At 38.6% G+C, this 26,149-nt stretch overlaps 1 protein-coding gene across 12 annotated transcripts in view; it reads left to right on the plus strand.

Annotated features, from left to right (window-relative positions):
- Nucleotides 1–26,149, plus strand: part of DLG2 (discs large MAGUK scaffold protein 2) — a 1,100,864-nt gene that overhangs the window by 759,886 nt on the left and 314,829 nt on the right. For all 12 annotated transcript variants that reach the window (XM_069469139.1, XM_069469143.1, XM_069469135.1 and 9 more), the window contains one exon: nucleotides 5,245–5,401. In XM_069469139.1, coding sequence (XP_069325240.1) covers nucleotides 5,245–5,401 — 157 coding nt within the window. The remainder of the gene's footprint in view (nucleotides 1–5,244; nucleotides 5,402–26,149) is intronic.

The following is a 26,149-nucleotide window of genomic DNA, read 5'->3' on the forward strand; positions in this document are numbered from 1 at the left end:
TTCTAAGGAGCTAGCTCATTTAGATATCAGACATTAGTCATAATCAACCAGCAGTTTTGAAGCCTTCTGTAGCTGACCTCCAAGCGACCACCTTTACTATGCCCTCATCTTCAGTCATACTAATACATGTCTTCCCATTTTGATTAAAAAAATCTCTTTGCTCTCCTACCACTATCTCCTTTCTTAAATAACATTACTCACATGAACACAGTTGCATTCATAGAGAAATGAAAAAAAGAAGGTTCAAGGAAACTGGCTGGCTCTTCATGTATGACTCCAACAACTAGCATCCCCTCATTGGGTTATCATGGTACTGGATCTGGGCCTTAGATCTACATTCTCTGAAACTCAGTTCTTGTCAGTGTTCAAGCTTATATGTTGTAATACAAAGTTATTAATTTATGATGGAAAATATTATATAACTGTTCAAGATACCAGAATGTGCTAATTAGCACACTAGTCCCCATAGTAAAAGCACTATGGGAAATCATATTTTAATGAGCAGGTGTCTTGGTGAGCCTGTGCTCTCAGAGAGGGAAATGAGCCACCCAAATGACATTAATGGCTACTGTCATTGAGCTAGGATGGCCAGATGAACCCATTTCATGTGTTACCTCCATGAACCAGGGCAGCATATTCATGTCAGTGACCTGGAGCTAGAGCTGGAGAGCACCTCTGCCTCACAATGCTGGAGAGACATTGCCAAGTTCTCTCTCCTACCACCCTCCTTTCTTCTCCCAGTTTATTCAGCTGTACGAATTCTATTCCTAAAGTGTAACTTCCACATTCAAACATGCCTTGATTAGTTCCCCAAGCCCTTTATTCTTGCTTTGAGCCAAGGTCAGGGTAAATAATATACATCCTTGACATTGTTGAGAGGCTAATATTTTTGTACTTTATCCTTTTATTTAGAGTGTAGCCTTTCAGGGTCCTAATTTTGCTCAGGGTCTCTGATCTAATCCTACCTCTGGACCCACACAATCCTATTCTCTATGCAGCTATGAAATCTAGACACTGAAACACTAGCCCTTTGCCCTTCAGTCAGCTTCTATTCTCAGCACTTGCTTTCTTCTGAGCTTGCATTTCTGCTTCACTTTCAGCTTCTGAGGATTGCTCTTACTTGCAAGCTTAGCCATGCATTTAAAAATATTTTATAAGTATTTTATTCAGAATTTTGAGCTGCTTAGTAATGAGAGGGGTTTTCAGAACCTCTGATCTGCCAAGTGACTGGAAACGGAATCTTTCCATTTGACTGGAATGTATATATCTTTCTTTAACACTTCTCAGTTTTCTAGATGCTTTTAGCTCTTTGTCTCATCTGAGTTTTACCACTTTCCCATGAGGCAAACATTATACCCTCCATTACCTAAGCGAGGAACCTGAGCTACAGAGGGCATGCCTGGGTGCCCACAGATCCCTAGCAAGAACCAGAACTCAGTGTCATTTCTCCTCACTTATTTTTTCCTTTATGCGTGAAACGTATTTTTTTCTCTTATATATTCAGTCTGTATAGTTCCCAAAATTACAAAAATAAAAAGGGACTTTAAGGTCCTTTATCCTTCAGGACTATACAGATTCACAGTAAAAATGGGTGAGTAAACAAAGGAATTTCAGGACAGTAAAGCCAATGATAGTGATATGCTCAATGAAAGACCAATGTGGTTTCAAAAAAAAGTTGTCAGTTCTTCTGGAGGTGAGGGTGAAGGGGGAAAAAGAGAGGAGAAGGCACCTGACCCCAGTCTTGAAGGCCAAGTAGAACTTTGTTAGATAGAGGAGAATAGCAGGAGAAGGTATCCTTCCAGCCAAAGAGAACATCCAGGGTAAAGACAGTGAGGGACAACCTGGGATGAGAAGCTGTGGTTGGCAGCTTTGTGTGACTGAAACGTGCGGTATGAGGGAGCACAGTGAAGTTAGGTGTTGGAGGAATAGATGAAGGTCAAATGATGGGGAGCTTTGAGTGCCATGCTTAGAGGTTTAGACCTTATCCTGAAGGTATATAGATTCTTAGAAGGCTTTTGAGCAAGAAAGTAACATGGTCAGATAAGAATTTTTAGACAGATAACTGAAAACATTTTTATACCTTAATTCCCACTACTCGACATAGCCTCTCACCAGGGATGTTTTAGGAGTTGACTGAAGTGACTTCACAAATTCTACAGGCTCAAAATTCAAAGGACAGCCGTAAGAAAGCCTTCAGGTTTAAGTAGTCGTTTTCCTTTTTGAATCCTGAACCCTTTTAAGCCATCTGGTACAAAGAGAGAAAGATAGCCCATAACACCCTACTCCCTTCTCCTGAAAACATCCCACTGGCTTAGAGCATCCTCTGAGACTCCAGCTAAACAAGATTACACAGCCGGAAGCAGGTCAGGCTGGCATCGCTCCAATTTCTCAGCATCCAAAGGTTTTATAATTATAAAGCCTTTTTACATCACATTAAGACAAAAATAAAACTGCACAAATGAATATAGCACATTTCATCTCACTGATGATGATAAAAGGGATAAAATCTTTTTAGAAAAGGGCTGATCACTTCTTACTCTTGGCTACTTTGCTTTATTGTTTTTATGTCTCTGTCATAGCACTTGTCCTGTTCCTGGGCTTTTGTAAGTGTTTGTTTACATGTGGCTCTTCCTACCTCAGGCTCTTTAATCTTTGTATTCATAGTGCCTAACATGAAGTAGGTACTCTGTAGACGTTTGTTTATTGAAAGGTTGGATGGAACTAACCGATGGGCACACATGTGCACAGAGGGAAGTGAAAGTCATTGGAAATCAAGCAGTGGGGGTGGGGGAGGAGGGGAGGGGTGAAAACCTACCTAATGGGTGATGGGCACACTAATAGCCCTGTGAGGGTGTTTCTAGATTAAATTAACATTTGAAGTAAAGCAGATTGTCCTCTCTAATGTGGGTGGGCCTCATCCAATCCATTTAGGGCCTGAATAGAACAAAAAAAAAAAAAAAAAACAGAATAAGGAAGAATTTGCTTCTTCTTTCTGACCTTCTTCAAGCTGGAACATCAGTTTTCTCCTGCCTTCAGACTCAGACTCAGCCTGGACCCACCGCTGGCTCTCCTGGAGCCAGGAGGAATATATATATTCGTATCGTCTTGTTGGTTCTATTTCCCCAGAGAACCATAATTAGTATAGTCCTACAACCAATTAAAACCTAAATTCTGCCAACAACCTGAATAAACTTGGAAGCAGATTTTTCCACAGAACTTCCCAATAAAGCTGGGCTAGACTGACACCTTGACCTCAGCCTCATGAGATCCTAGGCAGACAACCCAGTCAAGGTCACCCAGACCTCTCATCTATAGAACTGTAAGGTAACAATGGGTGTGGTTTTAAGCTGCTACATTTGTGATAATTTGTCACTCAGCAATAAAAAACTGTCACCCTGACTTTTTCATCTTTTACCATTCTCCTTCCCTCATTCCCTCAGTTTAGTCACATTGGCCTCCTAGTTCTTCTTTAATAACACCAGGCACCCTCCCTATTATGATCTCTGTGTTGACAGTTGCCTCTGGCTTGCATGCTCTTCCTTAGATATCTACATGACTAGTTTCCTCACCTCTTCAGTCTTTCCTCAAATGTCACCTTCTCAATGAATCCTACCCACGACCACCCCTGCCACAACCTATTCCTCTTACACTGCTCTGCTTTTTCTTTTTCTCCAAAATAATTATTACCTTCTAATGTACTATATAATGAACTTATTCATTGCATCTATTGATTATTAGTGGCCTACCCTCATTAGAATGTAAGCCCACAAGAGCAGAGATATTTGTTTTGTTCGCAAACATTCTGAGTATCTGCAATAGTTCCTGGCACAGTAGGTGCTTACAAAGTATTTGTAGAATAAATGAATTAATTCTACATTAATTTACCTTTGAATTAATGCATCATATTGCTGTGTGACATATTGCTTACTGCGATGTGCATTTTAAACTCTTCCTCATACTAAGGCTAATCATAGATATTGCTTATGCATGGAAATGCGATAGCACATAACAAACTCTTTATATGGTCAGTAGTAGAAAAATGTATTGGATGGCTCTTTGCCATTCTCACATCATTAAGAGCAGGAAAATAGAAGAGGACCTTCAGTGATTGGAACTGTGATATTTGGGAGATGAGGGTGGGTGATACAAAAGACATCTTGCTCAAACCTGAAGCTTGCAGGACACATTTTTAAAACTGCTGATACGGAAAATTGAACTAGATGCCTTTTATGAGTCCTTGCTATTCTATGATTCCATAATTTTATGGCCTCTACACAAAGTCAGTGAACTATTGGCTCAAGATTTGATCTCACACCTTTTCATTGATGACCCTCAAATCTGCATTTACAGTCCTCTCTGAGGACCAAATTCCTATCTTTTGTCTCCACGTGCTTCAGAACATCTCCACATGGATATCTCACCATTACCTGGAATTGAGTATGTCAAAATCACACTTATCCTCCTGACTCTGGTTTCCACTCCCACCTCCTTTTGCCAGTTACTTAGATGCTCTCTCTCCTCCTTTTCTAACGCCTGAGTCAATCTCTGGACCCACTGCACTGCCTCTCCCTTCAAATGTCCTCTTTCGTGTTGCCCTTTCTTTTTATTCTCACTGTTGTCACCCTTGTTCAAGCTGTCCCTCCCTCACACCCGGATTACTTGGACAACATTCTACCTGCTTTTCCTGTCTCCTGTCATATCTGTGTTTCCCTCACCATCAACTCCACATATGACCATCTTCCTAAAACGGGTTTAAATATTTTTAATGCCTCAGAATCTTCCAATGAGTCCTTACTGCCTACAGAATAAATTTTAATTAACACTCAAACAAACAATAAACCCACAGGCTGGCATATAAGATATGTCATGATCTGGCCATTCAATCTTGTCTCTTATCCCCCAAAATCCCTTCCTCCTTTTGAATACATTTATCCCACTGAGCACTGTCCTCGTGCTCAATACAAGAACAGATGTTTTAAACAAAGGAAAAGTGGAAGTACAACTAGTTTAAGAAAATGTTTTAGAATTAAGGAATAATTTTGCATGGTATTTTGGTAAGTGTTAAGTAAGGAACTCAGACATCTGTCCTGATATCAGCCTCTTTCTTGATGTGCAAACGTATCTTACCTCAGGAAACCATTTGCATAGGTAGTGAATTGCTGATATCATATATCCTAATGAAAGTAAAAGCAACCTAAATCTTGAATGGGTCACCCTGTGAGCTGTGTTCTCCATTTTCTGCAGGGAGCCCCGCAAGGTGGTCCTGCACAAAGGCTCCACTGGCCTGGGCTTCAACATTGTGGGCGGGGAAGATGGAGAAGGTATTTTTGTATCCTTCATTCTGGCCGGTGGACCAGCAGACCTGAGTGGGGAGCTCCAGAGAGGAGACCAGATCCTATCGGTGAGTATTTCTCTTTAGTCTTCATTCCTTCCGTGTCTGACACCATCTGTGAAAAAGTCACTTTCAATTATGACACCGAAAGCACCTTAATTAAAAAGGAAAAATGGATAGCGGCATTATGGTTTCAAGTGCATGTCGCAGTTTAAATGATGTTCAGGTGCTTGATGTTTGTTATATTTACTTCCCTCAGATAAAGGTGAAGGTGCTAGTGTTTTCTGAGGTTTCAGATTTTCTGAGACACATTTGCATCTAAGAGAACATTGAGAAGCATGCCTTTTTAAAATGGTATATTACTTATTTTATTAAAAAACAGATTTGTCCTCTAAACTCATGGCCATACTCTAAAAACACCACCATTATAATGTATACAGTTTAGTATATATAACTATAATAAAATGCATAAGATAATGCTATACACAGTTTGCTAATGGTGTTAAGTGATAGCAGCAGTACCATTTACCCCAATTTAAGAATTATCAGCAACAATTCATTAAGTACCTATTATTTATCAAGCATTTAATAAAAGTAATTTTAAGACCATTTTATTGAGGTATGATTGACATACAAAAAGCTGTACGTGTTTAATGTATACAACTTAATGAGTTGGAGATATGTATACATCCCTGAAATGATCACCACAGTCTATGCTGTAAACATATCCATTATCTCCAAAAGTTTCTTCTGGACCTCTTTATTTATTGTTTTGTATGTATGTGATAAGAACACTTACACAAGTACCACCCTCTCAGCAAATTTTTAAGTATATAGTATTGGTAACTAGAGGTACTACACTGTACAGTAGATCTCTAGGACTTATTCATCTTTCATAACTATAAAAGTAATTTTTAATTTTCACAGTCACCTTGAATGGTACTGCCCCATGTTCAGATAAAAAGAATAAGACTTAGAGAGATTAAGTAACTTGTCAAAGTTTACCCAACTAGAGAGAGTCAGAGCTGGGATTTAAACTTTCAATTTTAATGTCTATCACGCCTACTCTCTCCCTTCCCTACCTCCATTCCTTCTTCCCTCTGTCCTTCCCTTTCTTCTTTCCTTCTGTTTTTCCTTTCCTCTTCCTTTCTTTCCCTATTTCCTTTTATTTGTTTAAATATTTATTGACTATTCTTTCTGCTACATCAAGCTACTTCTCTGGTATGATAGATAATTGAATCCAAGTGAGTGTTTCTGCCCATAGTGGAATTTTGGTAATAATGCAAATAATAATCAAGAATTACATAAGGAGCCAATTCGTATGGCTGAAATTATGGTTCATAAGTCAACGAGGCATTTAATGTGTGGTTTTCATTGTGTGCTTAGAAAAATTTATTCTCAGTTTATAGCTATGATTTATAGGTAGAATTTTCCAAGTGACTTTATATTTGTTAGTCATCATTCCAACTCCTTAAACAAATGGGCAAATTTCTCTCTCTCTCTCTCTCTCAGACACACACACACACACACACATTCACACACGATTTACTTAGATAGCAAACGGTCAGTTGACCTCAGTCAAGTGCCCAGCAGTCTGCATGACGACCTTGATGTATGTGTCCCTGTGGTTCTCTCACACATGCAGGCCTCTGCCTACTCATTTTTCGCTTGCAGATCTCTGAAAAGATGTTGCACATTGGAGAAATAGGGTAAGGTCCCCTGCCAGGACCTTGTTCTGCCATCCAAGAGCTGAGTGTCACCCCTTTACTTCCCTCATCTACTTCTTCAACACTTAAATGATATATAAAATATAATTGTCAACTATTAAACCATATTGCCCACATATATTTACATGTTTGTCTTCCTACACTAAGTGATAACGCTCCCTGAAATCAAATTCTCTTTCTTACGTGATTTTATATCCTCAATATTTAGCACAGTGCCTGGGACCTAGCAGGCTCTCAAAAAATGTTGATTGAATGAAAAAGTGTGTTGGATAAATATGGTGTCACTTTAAGAAGTCACTGTAGCCTGAAAGATTGACTCTAAAATTCTATCTAAAGAATACTAACATATCTTCATCATCCTGGCTTAAAATCTGTAGACTGGGGGACCACTCCATCATTTCATTATAGTCAGCATGCGAACTGTCATAGTACATTCCCAGATACAAAGCACTATCACATGCATTAATTCTAGGGATCCTCAAAGACATCCTAAGTACCAGGATATGTTATTATTACAGCTCCAATTTTCTAAATCAGGAAAAGGGGATTCAGAAAGGCTGCATGATCTGTCTAAAGCTCCACTGCTGCTGACCATGAAGCAGGATCCACAATTAGGTCTCCTGACGGAAAGTCAGTCTCCTTTCTCCTCATAGCACATTCTCTCTTCAAAATTGTGTCAACAGTCTCTATTCGACACTTTGTTGAACCACATTCAGGAACACAAAACTAATACTTACATGGTACTTTTGGTTCAGTCACTATTATAACTCATTTAATCTTATAGCAACATTCTGCCTTACTATGCTCATTTTAAGGTTGAAGAAACTAAGGCACAGAGATGACATTAGACTCTCTAGTTCTGTATAAATAGGAAATCCACCAAACCATAGGCTTTATTTGTTTTAACCTCCGTACATTCAATGATGAAAATATTATCTGCATTTTTCAGTTGAAAGATAAGAGGAAACATTTCTCTTTTTGGCTTGCTAAAATTTATTTAACCTATGGCTAGAAAGTAGCTAGTTTCAAGGCTGAGTATTGGAATTTCATTGATTAACACTGAGAGAAAAGAAGAAACTGGTTTGAGAAGCTCAAACATTACAAATGGAAAGAAAATGGCAGAATTGAATTATTACATGGAATATGGAAAATAAAATATTTTACATCTACAACTTACACTGGAAATATAGGGACAAGCTATATCTTCCTGGAAAACACAAAACAAAAACTCTAAATAGCAATCAAGAGCTAAATAAAAATGCAGTACGTATTAGATCATGTAAGATTAATTTGCAAATAAGTCATTCTTAGAATAATGTAGTAAGTTCAGAGAAGAGAAATAGAGTCCGCAGGGAAGGGAGCTGGGGGGTAGGTTATTGCTCTAAACTGTTCTTCATAGATAAGAGAGTTGCTTAATAGACAATTACCTTTCGAATCACAGGAAGAATGTCCATTCCTATTCTCCAGAATTATTCTCCCACGCAGACTATAGAATCTTCCTCGATAATTTACACACACTGAGGAAAGAGAGGGGGCAGTAACACTTAAAACAGAGCATGTCATATTGTAAGTATTCAATCAATGTTGCTATTACTATTAACAACTCTGCCTTAAGAACAGATCTGATGTTTTTTAAAAAGAGTCAAATAACCATGCATAAAGAAGGCCTCTTTTAGATAGTTTGGGCTCTTCCTTCCTTGGGATAGCACTTGGATTAGATCAGCATTTCCTAAAGTGTGTTTCATGGAACACTGAAACAGCAGGATTGTAATAGGTTCCTACTGTAACAGGTTCCTTGGTATAGGCTTCTTCAGTGACGAACTTCTCAAAAACATCTGTTTACCAATGTGCATTGGAAATCTCCTACAGCAAATAAAGTATATGGTTTTCCCAAAAATATTTGACCACCAAACCCTTACATAAGGAGTACCTTACAGGAAAACAGTAATGAGAAATGCCTGAGAAGATACTTTTATAGTTCCCATAATTGTTTTCTACATTCTTGCCTGTACAGAAAAGAGAACTGGCCTTTTACTCTGTTTTAAGGTTCTGAGCGCCATCTAGTGTTCATTCCTTGTCCAAACATATTACGTGGCAGCTTGAAGATGGAGGGTCCTGAAGCTCCATTGCAGGGATTTATCCTAGGCCTCCACCTCCTCCCCACCAGAACTCCAGAACTAAAGCAGTCAAGATGCTGAGAGTTAAAGAAATCACCTTAGGCTACATTCCATATCCATATTGTGAGTGATCTTTTCTCTTTAATTTCTCTTTTTGTATTCTATTTCTCAGGGATTTGTTGTACAAAGAAATCCAATAGTTGAACGGTGTTCTTTAAGTATTCATGGAGGAGAATTTAGGGCATTCAGCATGCAATCACATTAACTAGTGCAGTAACCTCCTCAGGCATTCTTTCTGCAGAAGGAAAGACAGAAATGCTTCCGTTATTGTTTGTTGCAATGTTTTGTTGGGGAAAAAATATGGAACAGAGCACATAGATGCAATACCCCTAGAAAGAAATTCTTTCCTGTCTCTCCAAGCACTTTTAGTTTTTTCATTCCTCAGGCATCTAAAAAAGATCATCCCAGCTGACTTAACTCCAAGGCTCACTCTTGCTAGACTTAAAGTATTTAACTAACTGTGTTCCAAGATACATGATTGGGAATATGTGTTGCCAGAAATGAAATGCTGCAGCTGTTGAAGGGAAGGTACAACAGGTAAGTGAACTTTCAAATTGCAATTTAAATTGCATTGTTGATTTAGAAAGAGTGAAAATGAGTCACATCTCACATGGGTGTTTCAATAATTCTCAGATGACCTTGCTACCTTCATGTTTAGAACAATGCAGAAGGACAGGACTTTACTTGCCAGGCCTTTATTGTCAAGTTATTCAAATGGAATGTGAGCACTGTGTACACTACTCACCACCTTGGGGTACTGGCAAGGTCACTTTATATTGTTACCTCAAATAACAACTCAGTCTCTTCTGGTGTTATGTCTGAAATACATCAGCTCTCCCCAGCGCCCCCTGAAAAATGGCCCAAACTATTTCTTGGATTTCCTAAGTGGTCCTCTTAAGAGCCTATGAAACTTATTCCTTCCAGTCATCATACCCTTCCTTTCCAGCTCTGGCTCCAGCTCCTAGCCCCACGGAGGAACCTTGCTTTCATAGTTTTCCGTGCTAAGGATTTCTGCTTAAGAGACTGTCTCTCAGTGTACAGGAAACAAACACTCCCCTAGATATCAGAGAGGGTCTGAGGCCTGTGCAGAGGAGTGAAAAGGGTCATCTCCCCCAACTCTGTGCTATTTTTTTTTACCTTGTCTCCAAAAGCACAACAGCTTAAACCAGAAATCTTACAAAATCTCTTACCTAAACAGCACCTTAGGCTCCTCTTCTCTTCTCCTCGAAACTTGGAGTCACCCAAACTCCAGCAAAACTCCAACTCTCCACTCAGGAGCAAATCAATCAGGTTTCAGAAATTTTGAGGTCCTGTATCAGCCCAGGCACCCTATTAAACAACGTTGAAGTGAAATCTAACCAAGTGGAATTGATGCTGTTTGCTGGTTTTGAAAAGGTAAAGACATTTTCCCTAACCCGGACCAGTTAAATCCCAGTTTCTGGTGTAGAAACCATGTCGAGCTGCCTCCCCAAACCAGTGTGCTTACTCCAGGCTTCTGCTTTCTCTGCTAAACCCACTGTCTCTAGACCCGCTGACTCTTTAGTCTCTGCCTTTCACCTCTCTTGATTATGCAGCCCACCTGGACTTCTCCCTGCCTTGCTGGATTTGTCTTCCTGCCAACTCAGAGCCCCTGATCACAGGACACCTCAGATAAAAACAGATGTGGCCCTTGAAGAGGCTCCAAGGGAGATACTCTTCCTCAGCCTCGGCTTCAGAGCCCCGCCATCCAGGCTGACTCCCAGCCCACCCACCCGAGGGTAGGGATCCAGCAGGACCTGGTTATGCCCAAGGAGTCCTTCATTCCCGTTGGCGGCCCAGTCATACAAATGTCCCCTGTCACATACAAAGTCTCAGCCTTTGGAAAGAGCAAGCTTTTCAAACAGCATATCTGATCATGTCCTTTCTCCCATTTCTTTAAAACCTTTCAATGGCTTTCTGCTGTTCTTAAAGTCTAAAAGTTTTAACATGACCTGCAAGGTTATGTAGGGTCTGGCCCCTACCGGCCTGGATGTCTTCATCTACACTACTTTCTCCACTCTCACTGGCACTTCAGCCACCCTGGCTTTTTCTTTACCTCTGGTCAGGGTGCTATCTAAAATATTTAACGACTTGGCACAACTCTGGCACCAGTCCATACAATGTAGCACCAGGCCATGGTGCTACAGCTGCATGATGGTGGGGAGGTGGGGACTTCTAGGCAGCCAGAGTTGTGGGTCACTTGAGAGGGTCAGGACAGCAGTTATTTACTAGAAAACCACATGGAAGTGTTGTACTGTTGTCACAAAAGGAACAGCCATGGTGATGAGTGGGGACTGAGCAGCAGCCTGTGCCCTGGGTACTGAGCTCCCTCCCACAGCCTGTGCGTGTACTGAATTTCCACTGAAAAGGAACTTGGAGTGAACAGGGGCCTTCTGTTATCTAAAGGGACTAAAGAACTTGTGAATTGCCCCATGTTTCACTTAGAAAGCATCCGCCATTATCTGATGTAGAATCTGGCTGTGTAATAAATGTTAAGTGAAAAAACTCAGTAAACTTTATAGGAAAACAAAATTAATGTTGCTACTTTCTGATTAAATTCCTCAAGTCCTGCTTATTCATTGTATCATTAACAGGCTATATATCACAACTTAGAAAGATGCAACAAAAATCGTACTTTGGGAAACAACCACTTAAAGTTAGACTTGTAATAGATAACTCACAGGATGACTACTCAAGGATTCAAGTGTAAGCAGCCTTAAAAAGTCTGAAATTCAGTTCAATGATACCAGAGCCAGCTGTTCTTAAAGTGGTATTTCTAAAACTGTGTTCTATATAATACCAGATCTATGATATGCTCCACGGAAAAAGGGTTCATGATCCAATAAAGGATCTTAGAGGACCTGCAACAAATAAAGAAATGCTATTAAGGAATTTTCAACCTTATTTAGCCTAAGAACTACTTTCCCCCCTGGAATATGAATTACTATAAAATGAAACATAGTTTCTGAAAATTCTGCCTTAAACTAATCTCCAGAAAAACTCATACAGCTGTTTTATTTGGAAGAAGTAACATTTGTAACATTTTCACCTTAAAATTTTATTTGCAGAGTTCAGGGACATGCACTAAGTGTCCAAAACTACTAGGCACTGAGGATATGACATGAAAAAAAAAAAATAGTTTATGTACTCAGTGAACATACAGCCTCATGAAGAGATACAGATACATGAATAGGTTATTTCCAATATAACATGGAAATGCTAATGGTAAGTTCCGGGGACCACATGGGCATAAAGGAAAAGCTTTCCTTAGCCCAGCCTGGGAATGTGGAAAGGCTTTTGTAGGAGAAACTTCCCAAAAAAAGAGGGCCCCAAGGAAGCACAAACAGTAGAGAATTAGAGATAACATTCCTAATATTCATCGAATATCTACTTTGCACGAAGCATTGTGCTGGATACTGCATTATGATTTCATTGAATTTTCTCAACAACACTATTAGGTAGAGAGCTCAGAAAAGTTAAATAATTTGCTCAAGATCTCACAGATATTTACCAATGACAGTGAGCCACTATTGCCTCCGATTTCAAAGCTATGCTCTTTCTGCATTGCCAGCCTTCAGAAAGAAAATTGAATTTGGCAGTTTGCTTATGTCTGAGGCTGTCCACACTCAAAGTCCAATTAGTGGGGGAAAAAACATAAATGCCTAAAATAATAAAGTACTTATAAGGAGACATATGAGCCACTACAAGAAGCCATTGTAAACATAGGCTCTAAGATTGAGGCTACTTACAAGCAACATTTAAATCCTCCAGTGCTTCCCTTGAGGACAAGACTGTGTCTTATTCATCTCTGCAGTGCTGTTGATTACCTTAGAACCCAGCTACTGAGCAAATGTTTAATGAATGAATGCATTACTCATCCTTGCCCACTTCCCTGAAGGCAGCTGGGAATCCTAGGGCCCTTCTCATTTGTATTCATCTAGACCCCTGGCTCGCTGACCCCTTCTGTCCTGAAGATTCAGAATATCTTAACGCTTTGGACTTTCTGGCCAACAGATAGTTCCTTTCTTAATTGACTAATAGGAATTCCCATACATCAGAAAAATATTAAGTATATATTCTTTTACACACTAAATGCTAAATGTTTGATATTCATGTAGAATCTGTTTGTGACATATTCTGTTCTTCCAGAAAGGTATTTAGTAGTTAAGAGTTCCTATACAAGCTTCAAAGGATGACTAATACCTGGTCCTATGCCTTCCTCATGTAAACATTAAAAATGTGGTGTAATAGCTTACTCAAGTTAAAGGAGAAACGTTTGCAAAAAGATCTCAAATTTTAAGAAAAGAGTGATCATCAGCTGAAAGTGGACTGATTTTTAGTTCCAATTTGGTTTTGCCTCTGAATAACCTATTTTACTCGCTAATCCCCAATAACCCTTATATTTGCATGATTATTTATATGTACAAAGTCCTTTACAGTGGACATTATTTTATTTGATCCTCATAGGATCCCTTCAGGATAGGTAGAAAGAGGGTCACTTTGCCATTTTATACAAGAAGAAACTGAGGAGTTTAGCAATTTTCTAACTCAAAGCCGGTTAGACTCCAGGTATAGGCCTCCTTCTATCACAACCAGCTCTCTTACCTGTAATGCTAACTGCTTTAGGAATGTGCCTGTTGCAAACCTGGATAGTGAATTTACCCTGCTGGGGTTCTTGACTCCAGACAACAGACATTGTCTCTGAGTAACTTAGATGAAAAAAGAATTTATTGGAGAAATAACAGCTCACAGGGAATCGGGCTCAGAGGCCAGGGAGAAAATCCTGTGGAAGGATAGTCTATTCAGGATGCTGCTCCTGAGACTGTCACCACTGGCCACTTACGGCCAGGCCACACTGCTGTGAAAAATCTCTATCCCTCCATACAACTTCCACCTTACTGCAGGAATGCTAAATTGTCAGCTGGAACATATGATTGACCTGCCCTGCTCTAGCTGCTGAGGGGTAGGGGTTAGAAAAGGAAATAACTGCCCACCTTTGGCTTCTCTAGTGAGGGGAAAGGCTGTGCATCCTTCTGTCTTGGATTGTTCCAAAATAAGAAGAGCTGGGTACTGGGTGGCAAAATGATAAATGGCTTTTAGAGATCATTTGGCAGGCTATGCTTCATATAAGGAATTTTTTAGATCTAGGATCTTAAGAATAGTAAGTGCTTCTTAAACAATAGCATTATTTCTGGAGAATAGCCTCCAGTGGGAGGGGCCTAGGCCCGAGAGAATAAAAGGGGAGGATTGATGACAAAAAGGGTAAGAGAGATATACTTTTTTCTTTCTGGTTTTGTTTTTCTTTTTTTTTTTTTTTTTTTTTTTTTTTTTGTAGAGACAAGGTCTTGCTCTTGCTCAGGCTGGTCTTAAACTCCTGAGCTCAAGTGATCCTCCTGCCTCAGCCTCCCAAAGTGCTAGGATTACAGACATGAGCCACCATGCCCTACTCTTTTTGTTTTTTGTTTTTTTGAGACAGAGTCTTACTCTGTCACCCAGGCTAGAGTGCCGTGGTATCAGCCTAGCTCACAGCAACCTCAAACTCCTGGGCTCACGGGTCCTCTTGCCTTAGCCTCTCGAATAGCTGGGACTACAAGCATGCACCACCACACCCAGCTAATTTTTTCTATTTTTAGTAGAGATGGGGTCTCACTTGCTCAGGCTGGTCTCGAACTCCTGAGCTCAAGTGCTGAGAGATATATTTTTGTGCTTCCTACCTGGTAAAAAATTCACATCGTTTGATTATTATTGTGTAGATCAAAATTCTGAGACTCAGAAAGGTTAAATAACTTGGTTAAGACTGCACAGTTAGTAAAAGAACTGGACTCCAGGTCTGCCCAACTTCAAAGTCAGTATTTTTTTCATCTTTTACACCAACTTCATAGATCGTATCAACTTTGACCATGTAACTCCTCTGCTTAAAATCTCTCCAAAGTTCCTGCTGCCCTTTCATCCAAATTCCCTCTTTTAATGACAGTGAATACAGATATCTCCTTTGAGTTTTACTATAGGAAAATGGAATAGAATGGTTAAATAGAGGGTAGAGTTTGTTTGTTTTCTAACAGTGTTTATATGTTGATGGAAATGATCCAGCGTAGAAGGGGAAATTGGGAGTTTATTTATCAATTCACATAAATATATGTATATTAAGTGAAAGAAGTAGGAAACACTTTATATGTATGACTAAAATTCTTATTTGTTAATTCTTTTGATTTATTGAATATCTCCTATAGATGTGTTTTGTTTTTTGCTGTGTTCCCAGAGCCTTTAAAAGTGCCTGATACTGTGTATGTGTTCAATAATGAAAGCATGACTGTCAAATACTATGCTAGATTCTATAGGGAATAGAGAAGTAAAAATTGACATTGATCCCATCTTCATGGGCTGACAGCCTAGTAGACAGATAAGACATGAACATGGTTATAATGCATGACATGGCACATATGGTAAAAAGGAAGAACCACTTTGTTTTACTCTTCTCATACTAATATTTTATCATTTAAAATCAATAATACAAAAATTAAAAAGAAAGAATTAAGAGGAATGAACAAAGTTTATAACAAATATGGGATTATATAAAACAGTCAACTATAAGAATCATAGGCATCACTGAGGATGAAGAAGAAAATGAACAAGGGCTGGAAAACTAATATGAGGGAATAATTGAGAAAAAGTTTCCTGGTCTTGCTAGAGATTTAGACATCCAGGTACAGGAAACTCAACAAACACCTGGGAGATTCATTGCAAAGTGGCAATCATGAGGACATATAGTCATCAGACTGGCCAAAGTCAACACGAAGAAGGAACTCCTGTGAACCATGAGGCAAAAACATCAAGTAACTTGCAAAGGAAAAGCCATCAGGCTAACTGCAGACTTCTCAACAAAGACCTGACAAGCCAGAAGGGATTAGGGCCCCATCTCCTTACACAGAACTACCAGCCTAGAATTTTGTATCCTGTAAAATTAAGCTTCACATATGATGGAGAAATAAAGACTTTTCCAGAAAAGCAAACACAGGGAATTTGTCAAGACCAGGCCTGCCCTGCAGGAAATACTCAGAACTGCATTATACATGGATTAGCACAATAGACAGCAATCAGTGTAAAACCACCCAAAAGCTAAAGTTCAGAGCTCACATAAAATAAGAGCATAAGAGGTAAAACAAAGCAACAAGGTACTACCCAACAGGATGAACAGAACAGCATCCCACATTTCAATTCTATTAATCAATATGAATGGTCGGCATTCCTCACTCAAGAAAAAAAGCCTGGCTCAACGGATGAACAAATGCAACGCAAGTATCTACTGTCACCTGGAAACACATCGAACCAATAAGGCGATGAGATGGAAAACAATATTCCATGCAAATGGAAACCAAAAGAAATTGGGTATAGTCATTGTCATATCAGATAAAATTGACTTTAAATCAACAATGGTAAAGAAAGACAAAGATAGTCATTATATAATGATAAGGGGAGCAATTAAACAAGAAGACATAACAATCCTAAATGTGAATGCACCTAACACAGGAATCCCCAGATTCATAAAGCAAACCCTACTATATCTAAACAAAGAGATAAACAGCAACATCATAACTGTCAGGGACTTCAACACCCCACTGATGGAGCTGGACAGATCATCAAAAGGGGAAATAAAGAAACACTAGACTTAAACAGGACTCTAGAACAAATGGGACTAACAGATATTTACAGAACATTTTACTCAAAAACTACTGAATATACATTCTTCTCATCAACACATGAAACATGTCCAAGATTGATCATATCTTAGGCCACAAAACATGTCTCAAAAATTAAAAAAAAAAAAATAGAAATCATACCATGTATTTTCTCAGACCATGGTGGAAAAAAACTAGAAATCAATTCCAAGAGAAACACTCAATTCTACACTTAGTCATGGAAATTAAACAACCTACTACTAAATGATTATTGGGTCAGTAATGAAATTAAGATGGAAATCATATTCCCTGAATGGAATGACAAAGGGGACACAAGCTATCCAAATCTATTCTACTCAGCAAAGGTAGTCCTAAGGGAAAAAATTCATAGCCTTCAATGCCTACATCAAAAAGACAGAAAGATCACAAATTAATCTAATGACATATCTCTAGGAACTAGAAAAGGAAGAGCAAACCAAAGCCTAAGCCAGCAGAAGATGAGAAATAACTAAGGTCAGAGCAGAATTAAAAGAAATGGAAAACAAACAAAAAAATACAAAGGATCAATAAAACAAAAAGTTGGTTATTTGAAAGGATAAAGAAAATTGATAGACCTCTTTCTAGATTAATCAGGGAAAGAAGAGAAATGACCTGAATAAGCTCAATCAGAAATGAAAAACTCGTTTTTCATTATTACAACTGATACCACAGAAATACAATATGTCATCTGTAAATACTATGAAAATCTCTATGCACATAAACTAGAAAACATAGAGGAAGTGGAAAAATTCCTGGAAACACACAACCTCCCAAGACCCAATCAGGTAAAAATAAAACTCCTGAGTAGACCAATAAAGAACAGTGAGATCAAAGCAATAATTTAAAAAATCTTCCAATAAAAAAGTTCTGGACTAGATGGATTCACAGCCAAATTCTACCAGATCTATAAAAAAGAACCAGTACCCATACTGCAGAAATTGTTCCATAACATCAAGAAGGAGGAAATTCTCCCCAACTAATTCTACAAAGCCAGTATCATCTTGATATCAAAGCCAGGAAAAGACACAACAAAAAAAGAAAACTGTAGACCAATATCCCTTATGAATATAGATGCAAAACTCCTCAATCAAATACTAGCAAACTGAATTCAACCACATGTCAAAAAAAATAAAAATAATCCACCATGATTAAGTGGGCTTCATCCCAGGGATGCAATGATGGTTCAACATAAGTAAATCAATAAATGTGATTCACCACATAAACAGAAGTGATAACAAAGACCATATGATCATCTCAATAGATACAGAAAAAGCATTTAACAAAATCCAGCACCCTTTCATGATAAAAGCCCTAAACAAACTAGGCATAAAAGGAATATATCTCAAATTCTAAAAGCCATATTGACAAACCCACACCAACATCATACTGAATGGAGAAAAGTTGAAAGCATTTCCCCTAAGAACTGGAACAAGATCGTCACCACTTCTATTCAGAATAGTGCTGGAAATCCTAGCCAGAACAATCAGGCAAGAGAAAGAAATAAAGAGTATCCAGATCAGGGAAAAGGAGGTCAAACTATCAATTTTTGCTGATGATATGACCTTATATCTAGAAAATCCCAAAGATTCTGCCAAAATACTCCTGGAATTGATAAATTCAGCAAAGTCTCAGGTTATAAAATCAGTGTACAGAAATCAATAGCATTTCTATATACCAGTAACAGTCAAGCTCAGAGTCAAATGGTATATTCACAATAGATATAAAGAAAATAAAATACCTAGGAATATCTTAACCAAGGAAGTGAAAGATCTTTACAAAGAGAACTATGAAACACTGAGGAAAAAAATCACAGATGACACAACAAATGGGAAAACATATGCTCAAGGAATCAACAATGTAGAATCAAAATTGTTAAAATGTCCATACTGCCCAAAGTGATTTACAGATTCAATGCAATCCCCGTCAAAATATCAACATCATATTTCACAGATCTAGAAAAAATAATTGTATGCTTTGTCTCGAACAATAAAAGAACCCGAATAGCCAAAGCAATCTTAAGCAAAGGAAAAAATTAGGAGGCATCACATTACCAGACTTCAAACTATACTACAAGGCTGTAGTAACCAAAACAGCACAGTATTGGCACAAAAATAGAGACATAGACTAGTGGAACAGAACATAGAATCCAGATATAAAACCACCTACCTACAGCCAACTGATCTTTGACAAAGCAGACAACAATGTACACTGGGAAAAAGAAGCCCCTTTCAATAAATATTGCTGGGAAAATTGGATAGCCACATGCAGAAGAATGAAACAGGATCCATCTCTCTCACCACTCACAAAAGTTAATTCAAGATGGATAAAAGACTTAAATTTGAGGCATGCCACCATAAGAATTCTAGAAGAAAATGTAGGAAAAACTCTTCTAGGTATCGGCCTAGGCAAAGAATTTATGACTAAGACCTCAATAGCAATAACAGCAACAACAAAAATAAATAAATGGGACTTTATTAAATTAAATAGCTTCTGTACAAGTAAGGAAACAATCAACAGAGCAAATTGATGACCTCCAGAATGGGAGAAAATATTTGCAAGTTATACATCCAATAAAGAGCTAATAGCCAGAATCTACAAAGAACTCAAATAAGCAAGAAAAAAAAAATCCCATTAAAAAGTGAACAAAAGACATGAACAGAAGCTTTTCAAAAGAAGATAGACAAATGGCCAATAAACATGAAAAAATGCTCAATGTCACTAATCGTCAGGGAAATTCAAATTAAAACCACAATGAGATACCACCTGACCCCCTGCTAGAATGACTTTTATTAAGTCCAAAAAAAAAAAAAAATAGGTGCTGGCATGGATGCAGAAAGAAAGCAACACTTATGCACTCTTGATGGGACTGCAAATTAGTAAAATCTCTATGGAAAATAGTATGGTGATTCCTCAAAGAACAAAAAGTAGACCTACTATTTGATCCAGCAATCCCACTACTGGTTATCTACCCAAAGGAAAAGAAGTCTTTCTATCAAAAAGACATGTACACTAGAATGTTAATTGTAGCACAATTCACAATTGTAAAGATACGGAATCAACTCAAGTGCCCATCAATTCATGAGTGAATTAAGAAAATGTGGTACGTGTAGAGTGTGGAGTACTGCTCGACCATAAAAAAGGATGACTTAAAGCCTTTTGCAACAATTTGAATGGAACTGGAGACCATTATCCTAATGAAATATCTCAGGAATGGAAAAACAAGCACTACATGTACTCATTAAATTGGAACTAACTGATGATCACACATGTGCACAGAGAAAAGTAAAACTCAGCAGAAATCAAGCAGGGGGGAGGGGGGAGGAAAGGATGGAGGAAAACCTACCTAACTGGCACAATGACCACTATTTGGGTCATGGGCACACTTAAAGCCATGACTGAAGCATTACAAAAACGATCCATGTAACCAAAAACATTTGTACTCCCATAGTATTTTGAAATTTAAAAAAGCAATAAAATAAATAATATGTTCCTTAATTCCAAATATCTCCTTATTTGGTCGTCATCACCGCCACTCCCAACACTATTCATACTACCACATGTAATGACTGTTGTCAACGACTGATGCCTACATGAAAGGAGAGTCTTGATGAGTGCCCTATGACAGCAACCTGCTCATACGTGAGCTGCTTCTCTCTTTCTACCACCCCAAATTCCCAAGGGAAGCTTTGGCCTTTGCTTTGCTTCTTGACTTCTGTTCAGCTTCTGAGCAACTGCAGGACCTGAATTAGCAGAAATCATGAGTCATGAGGTGTGAACTTCCCAGCCAGTATGTAGGCCAGGGAGACCCACCGGCCTCATGCAGGGTGATGGAAAGGAGAGGAGAGGTAAATGCAGAAGGACCCATAGGATCCATCTGAGACCCAGATTCCGATCATGACATGCCAAGCTTTAACAATAAAGTGTTTAATAAAAAGCCTTTGCCCTTCCAGGCCTTCAGTGTATTGGGAGATCAGAGTAGCGGGGAGGATAAAGACAAATCCTGAAATGAAACTATTAAGAACCATAAGGACGCTTGGTGTGGTGGCTCATGCCTGTAATCCTAGCACTCTGGGAGGCTGAGGCAGGAGGATCGCTTGAGCTCAGGAGTTTAAGAACAGCCTGAACAAGAGTGAGACCCCGTCTCTACTAAAAATAGAAAAATTATCCAGGTGCCATGTTGTACGCTTGTAGTCACAGCTACTTGGGAGACTGAGGCAGGAGGATCACTTGAGCCCAGGAGTTTGAGGTTGCAGTGAGCTATGATGATGCCACTTCACTCTAGCTCAGGGCAACAGAGCAAGACCCTGTTTCCAAAAAAAAAGAAAAGAAAAGAAAGAAAAAAAGAAAACCATAAGGAACTTGGATAGCATACAGAGGAAATGAATAAACTCTTGAACAATAGAAGGGAAGAAGATTAGGCAGATGTTACAATAGCTCCAGGTGATAAAATTGTTCACCTGCAGAAAATCTTATCTTACATTATTTCCATGGAAATTGCCATCAGGGGAGGCTCATGCTCTGAAATTAAAATGCCTAAGAACTGACTACAAATCAAAATAATTGAGCTGAAAATGGCTAAAACCATAAATTATGGTTTTAGTACATGCTTAGTAAATATTTTTAGTTAACTTATGAAAGTATATCAAGAAGGCAGAAATAAGAATTATGCATGATTATCACTGATAAATAACATTTTAATTATTAACATCAAATTGCAGGTAGAGAAGTAAGGATAAGGACTGGTTTGGTGAAAACCAGGAAAGGTATCTGAGATGATCACCAGGTGAACTAGTTATCGCAGTTAAGCGCTTCAGGAGTTCAGAGGAGGGAGAAACTTATTTAACACGAAGGAAGATAAAGAAGGGCCTGGAAGGGGCCCTTGAGTGGGGCTCAGATGCAGGGACAGACAGCTTCCCTTCTCCCCAACCGTGTGTCTCCACAATTCTTCAGAAACATCCCATGCTCTCCTTTTGTTGTCTGTTTATTTTTGGAAACACTTTTCTCAACACACTGTAAGTTCCCTAAGGGTAAGAGTTATGTCTTGATCATCATTGCATCCCAAGGCCTAACCCAGTGCTAGGCACACAGAAGTGTTAGTGGTGAATAAATTTGCGAATGAAAGAACTTGAAGAAACCTTATGAGGAAGGAAAAACCTTTAGAAGTTCTCTTCTAAGTTGTTCCCTGAAATACTCAGATGATTCTTTTTTAAGTTGTCTGAGCCATCTATGTGCCAACCTATTGCCTCAGTTTTTCAGCTTAAGTGTTGTTTTAGAGAGAAAAAACCAGGCTGAAAAACTTACAAGAGAATGACTAAATGTGAATCAGTGGGTAGTATCCCAGGGGTAGCATGTTTTCACTGGAAGAGGCTCTCTCTGTACTGCATATTTGCTGAGCTTTTGGAATGTCAGTGCCCACTTGCACACGGGTGAACCAGTAAAAAAGAAAACACTTCCTTCCTCAGTCCCCAGGCCCATTTTATTTTGTGCTTCAGGAAACACCATCTGTAGGGATTTTTTTCATTGGAAACACCTGCTCTCTTGTCCTGGGAGCCCTAAAAGAGAAGACAAATCACTCTGAAGGCAGGTACCAAGATCCGGACTTTTCAGCCTGGACCATAGTTACCTTGTTACATATCAAATGCTTACGTATCGTCAATCTAGTAAGGTCCCATGATAACAAGAATAATAATCTCTTGTTTCTGAACAGTACTTTTAATTTACAGAGCACTTTACGTTTGCTTTTTTGTTGTTGTTGCTGTTGTTGGTTTTTGTTTATTTGTTTTTCCTCAAGGCAACCTTTAGATAGGCAGGAAATGCACCATTGTAACACCAACTTTTCATAAAGCAAGCCTCAGAGAGAGGTTAAGTAGTGAGTATAAAGTGATAAGATTAAATGAAGACCTGGATATTTAGCTGCTCCTTTCTTATACCTTTTTTCTCCCCAGTTATTTTCATAAACTGTGGCAAATGAGCCTCGTATTCCAGCAGGATACAATAAATAGCACATAGTGACTGGGGTTATTTCCTAAATATCCACAAGATGGCAGTAAAAGATTTTGCATAGAACTACATATACTGGTGGAAGGCAGCAGATTTGCTGAGTTTTTGTATTATTGATTGTATTTGATCACAGCATTAAAACAGTAGATTTTAAAAATATAATTCAATGAATTAAAGGTGAGTTAAAAAGTGAAAGTAAAATCTGTGGCTTTGTTGCTTTTTTGGTTTTTCTTTTTAATTGTGAGAGTCCTATTCTTTTGAAGTAACAAAGCACTAGTAATCAGCCAGGAGCTCTAAGAACCAAGATTGCTTGAGAAGGCTCAAAATGAACAATGTTGCTTCTTCCTGAACATTGGAATGATCTAGGATTCTCCTGCTTGAAGGAGAGAAAGAGGGGCCGGGGAAGGGCCAATACTCTTCCATATAATTTAATTTCTTGTTATTTCTCCATGTTCAAAATCTGCTGTGGAGAGGAACTTTCCTGATGGACCAATGATGCTGTAAAACAAATTCTAGAAATATTTACTGCCCATATCTCTCAGCTTTTGTGTGCTACATAAACTGTACTAAAACTATGGCTTTTTTCATATATTTTTGTTATTCTATTCCCAGGTTTATGATAGAATTCAGGAAGGTAAAAGTTCCTTTTTTTGTTTTTTGTTTTTGTTTTTGTTTTTTAATTTCTTTGGTCTGCCTCCATGCTAAGCCAAATTGCCTTTGTTGATGGGGGGTCATGATCCTCCTCAGGCAAGTGCGGACATGAGTCACTTGTCCCTGGAATTAAGAACATTAGAGAAAAGCACACTCTTTCTGTATCTAATCTAAATATAATCAAGTGTTTCTTAGCACCTTCTTTGTGTGTAGCAGACAGGACTGAAGCTTTGACAGATGAAAACATATAAAAAAAAATGAAAAGTGAGTGTCAGGTATCTCTGATTTAAAGTCCTTTGGGCACTCGCTCATGCTGCCCAGATTTTTCTCTTTTCCCTTTTCCTGACCTTTCTTCCCTAATCTCTTATTACCTTCATATTCATTTCTTATTAAAAAAAAAAAAAAAGCGCAACTCTCATTTTTACTTGCTTGTAAGAGACTCTGACCGCAGATGGCTCATCATTTTTCCCTGAGGAAAATTCTGATACAAGCTACTAACATAATATATCTTCCATTCCCTTACTAACATCTATTTAAACCTCCTGTTAGAAAATAAGATATTCTAATCTGTTCATTTACTCATTCATTTATCCACCTATCCCTGACTACAGCAAACTCGATAAGGGCTTTCAGTGCTCATGTTGCCTTGCTGTGTCGAGTATAGTGATGACTAAGCCATGAGTCTTGTCCTCAGGATGCTGCTTACAGTCTAGGAGAAGAAATGAGCACTGAATTACACCATGATAAAAGTAGAGAGAGGCAAGGAAGTTCCATAGAGAAGGCAAAAACCTCACAGGGTGATGCGAGGACGATTCATGCTCTCCTTAGTAATGGGAAGAGCCTCCCAGATCCTCACAGCAAGTCTAAGATAAACCACTTTTTCATCAGGCCACAAAGGAAGAGCATGAATTCCAACGCAGAGGTGAAAGGCAGCAGATGCTCAAGGATTATGAACAGTCCATACCAACAAGACACAAAAAAACAGGAGACCTGGGCCTCCGAAGCCCAGGCTGAGGAATTAAGCACTAGACTAGGGTAGGAAAAGCAAAAGGTTTCAGGTGCAGCCACTCAATTACTCAGTGCAACATGAGCAACTCCTGAGCCTCTCACTTCTCTGTAAAGTGAAAGTATGGAGACTCATGACCTTTAAAGTCCTTTCCAGCTCCAACATTCTAGGAATGTATGTTTTTGAGAGAACTTTGGGCGACAAGAAGGATGCACTGAAGGCTTTTGAACAATTAATTTAGGATTAAACACTATCTTAGTTATGACTAAACATGTTAGTTGTGAATAAACTAAAGACTTCCTTTTAAATAATAAAAGTTTAAAAAGTAGAAATTAAAATTGAACACATACATCCATGCTTTTTCAGAATCCATTTTGTTATAATTTAACCATCAGAATAAAATCTAAATTTTCTCAATATAGGTTTCTCTTAACTTTTCCAGCCTCAACTCTAAAACCCCCTTTTCTCCTTGAAGAATATTTATAAGACTGTGCCTGACATTTCAAAAATAAAAATGTAAAAAATATAGTTATGTGTTCTGTATTGCAACCGCTAGAGGGCAATGAAAGCAAACTTTGTACATTCTTTCTAGGGGTGAGGGGGAAGAATTGTACAATCTTTCTTCTGTTTAAAATCTGGGTAGATAATCTTATGTTTGGGATAGTTATAGGACCTGTAAGCTGTAGTTTCTGTGATTATAGGTTTAGCAGTTATAATTACCTTTCTAGTGTGGAATTAAAACCTAGATTATCTGTGATAATAACATCACCTTGCATCACATGCATTATCTCATATGAACCTCCCACAACACTAGCAGGGAATATATTCTTTTCTCATATTCCAGTGAAAAAACTGAGGTTCAGAGGCATTTAAGCTAGTAAGCAGCACTAAGAAAGCAAAATACTGGCACAAACCCTACAAATACTTATTAAGTACATTTACCAGGCATACAAAATTCCCTGTTAAGGCAGATAGTCTGGGAGAGTACAGGTTCCAAAATTAATTGTACCAGTTTAGAATGGAGACATATGGCAGCAGCTCCTTAAAAGAAAATCTTGTGATTTTAGGTAGCCATCTGATGATCCTGCCAAAATGTCTACCTAGAATCTATTTACAGAAATGTAGTCGGGGCACGGGAAGGAGACATCCTTCTGGACTCAACACCCTAACTCGGTTTTATGTTCCACTCTAGTTGCTGTATTTTTAGAGCGGAATCAAGAAGCCACAGGCTAGGATTAAGGATCCTGGACATGATACATTAGAAGAGGGAAGGGAAATTGGAATGTCCTAAAGAAGAGAGGTAAAGATAAAGAGATAGAGTCAGACTTAGATGCAGTGTTGCTTAAGCCTGTTGGCTCAGGAGTCAGAGTGGCTCTGACGTGGCATACATACTAAAAATAGAAAATTAATAATTTCAGGGACCGGGGTTGGCCTCTTATCCATGTCAAATATTGAAGAGAATACTGTTTGTAAAATTTTAACTCCGGGATTCACAAAGGGCTAAACCAGAAGCCTTTTACTGC

The sequence above is a fragment of the Eulemur rufifrons genome, chromosome 6 (assembly GCF_041146395.1).
Source record: "Eulemur rufifrons isolate Redbay chromosome 6, OSU_ERuf_1, whole genome shotgun sequence".
Lineage (NCBI taxonomy): Eukaryota > Metazoa > Chordata > Mammalia > Primates > Lemuridae > Eulemur > Eulemur rufifrons.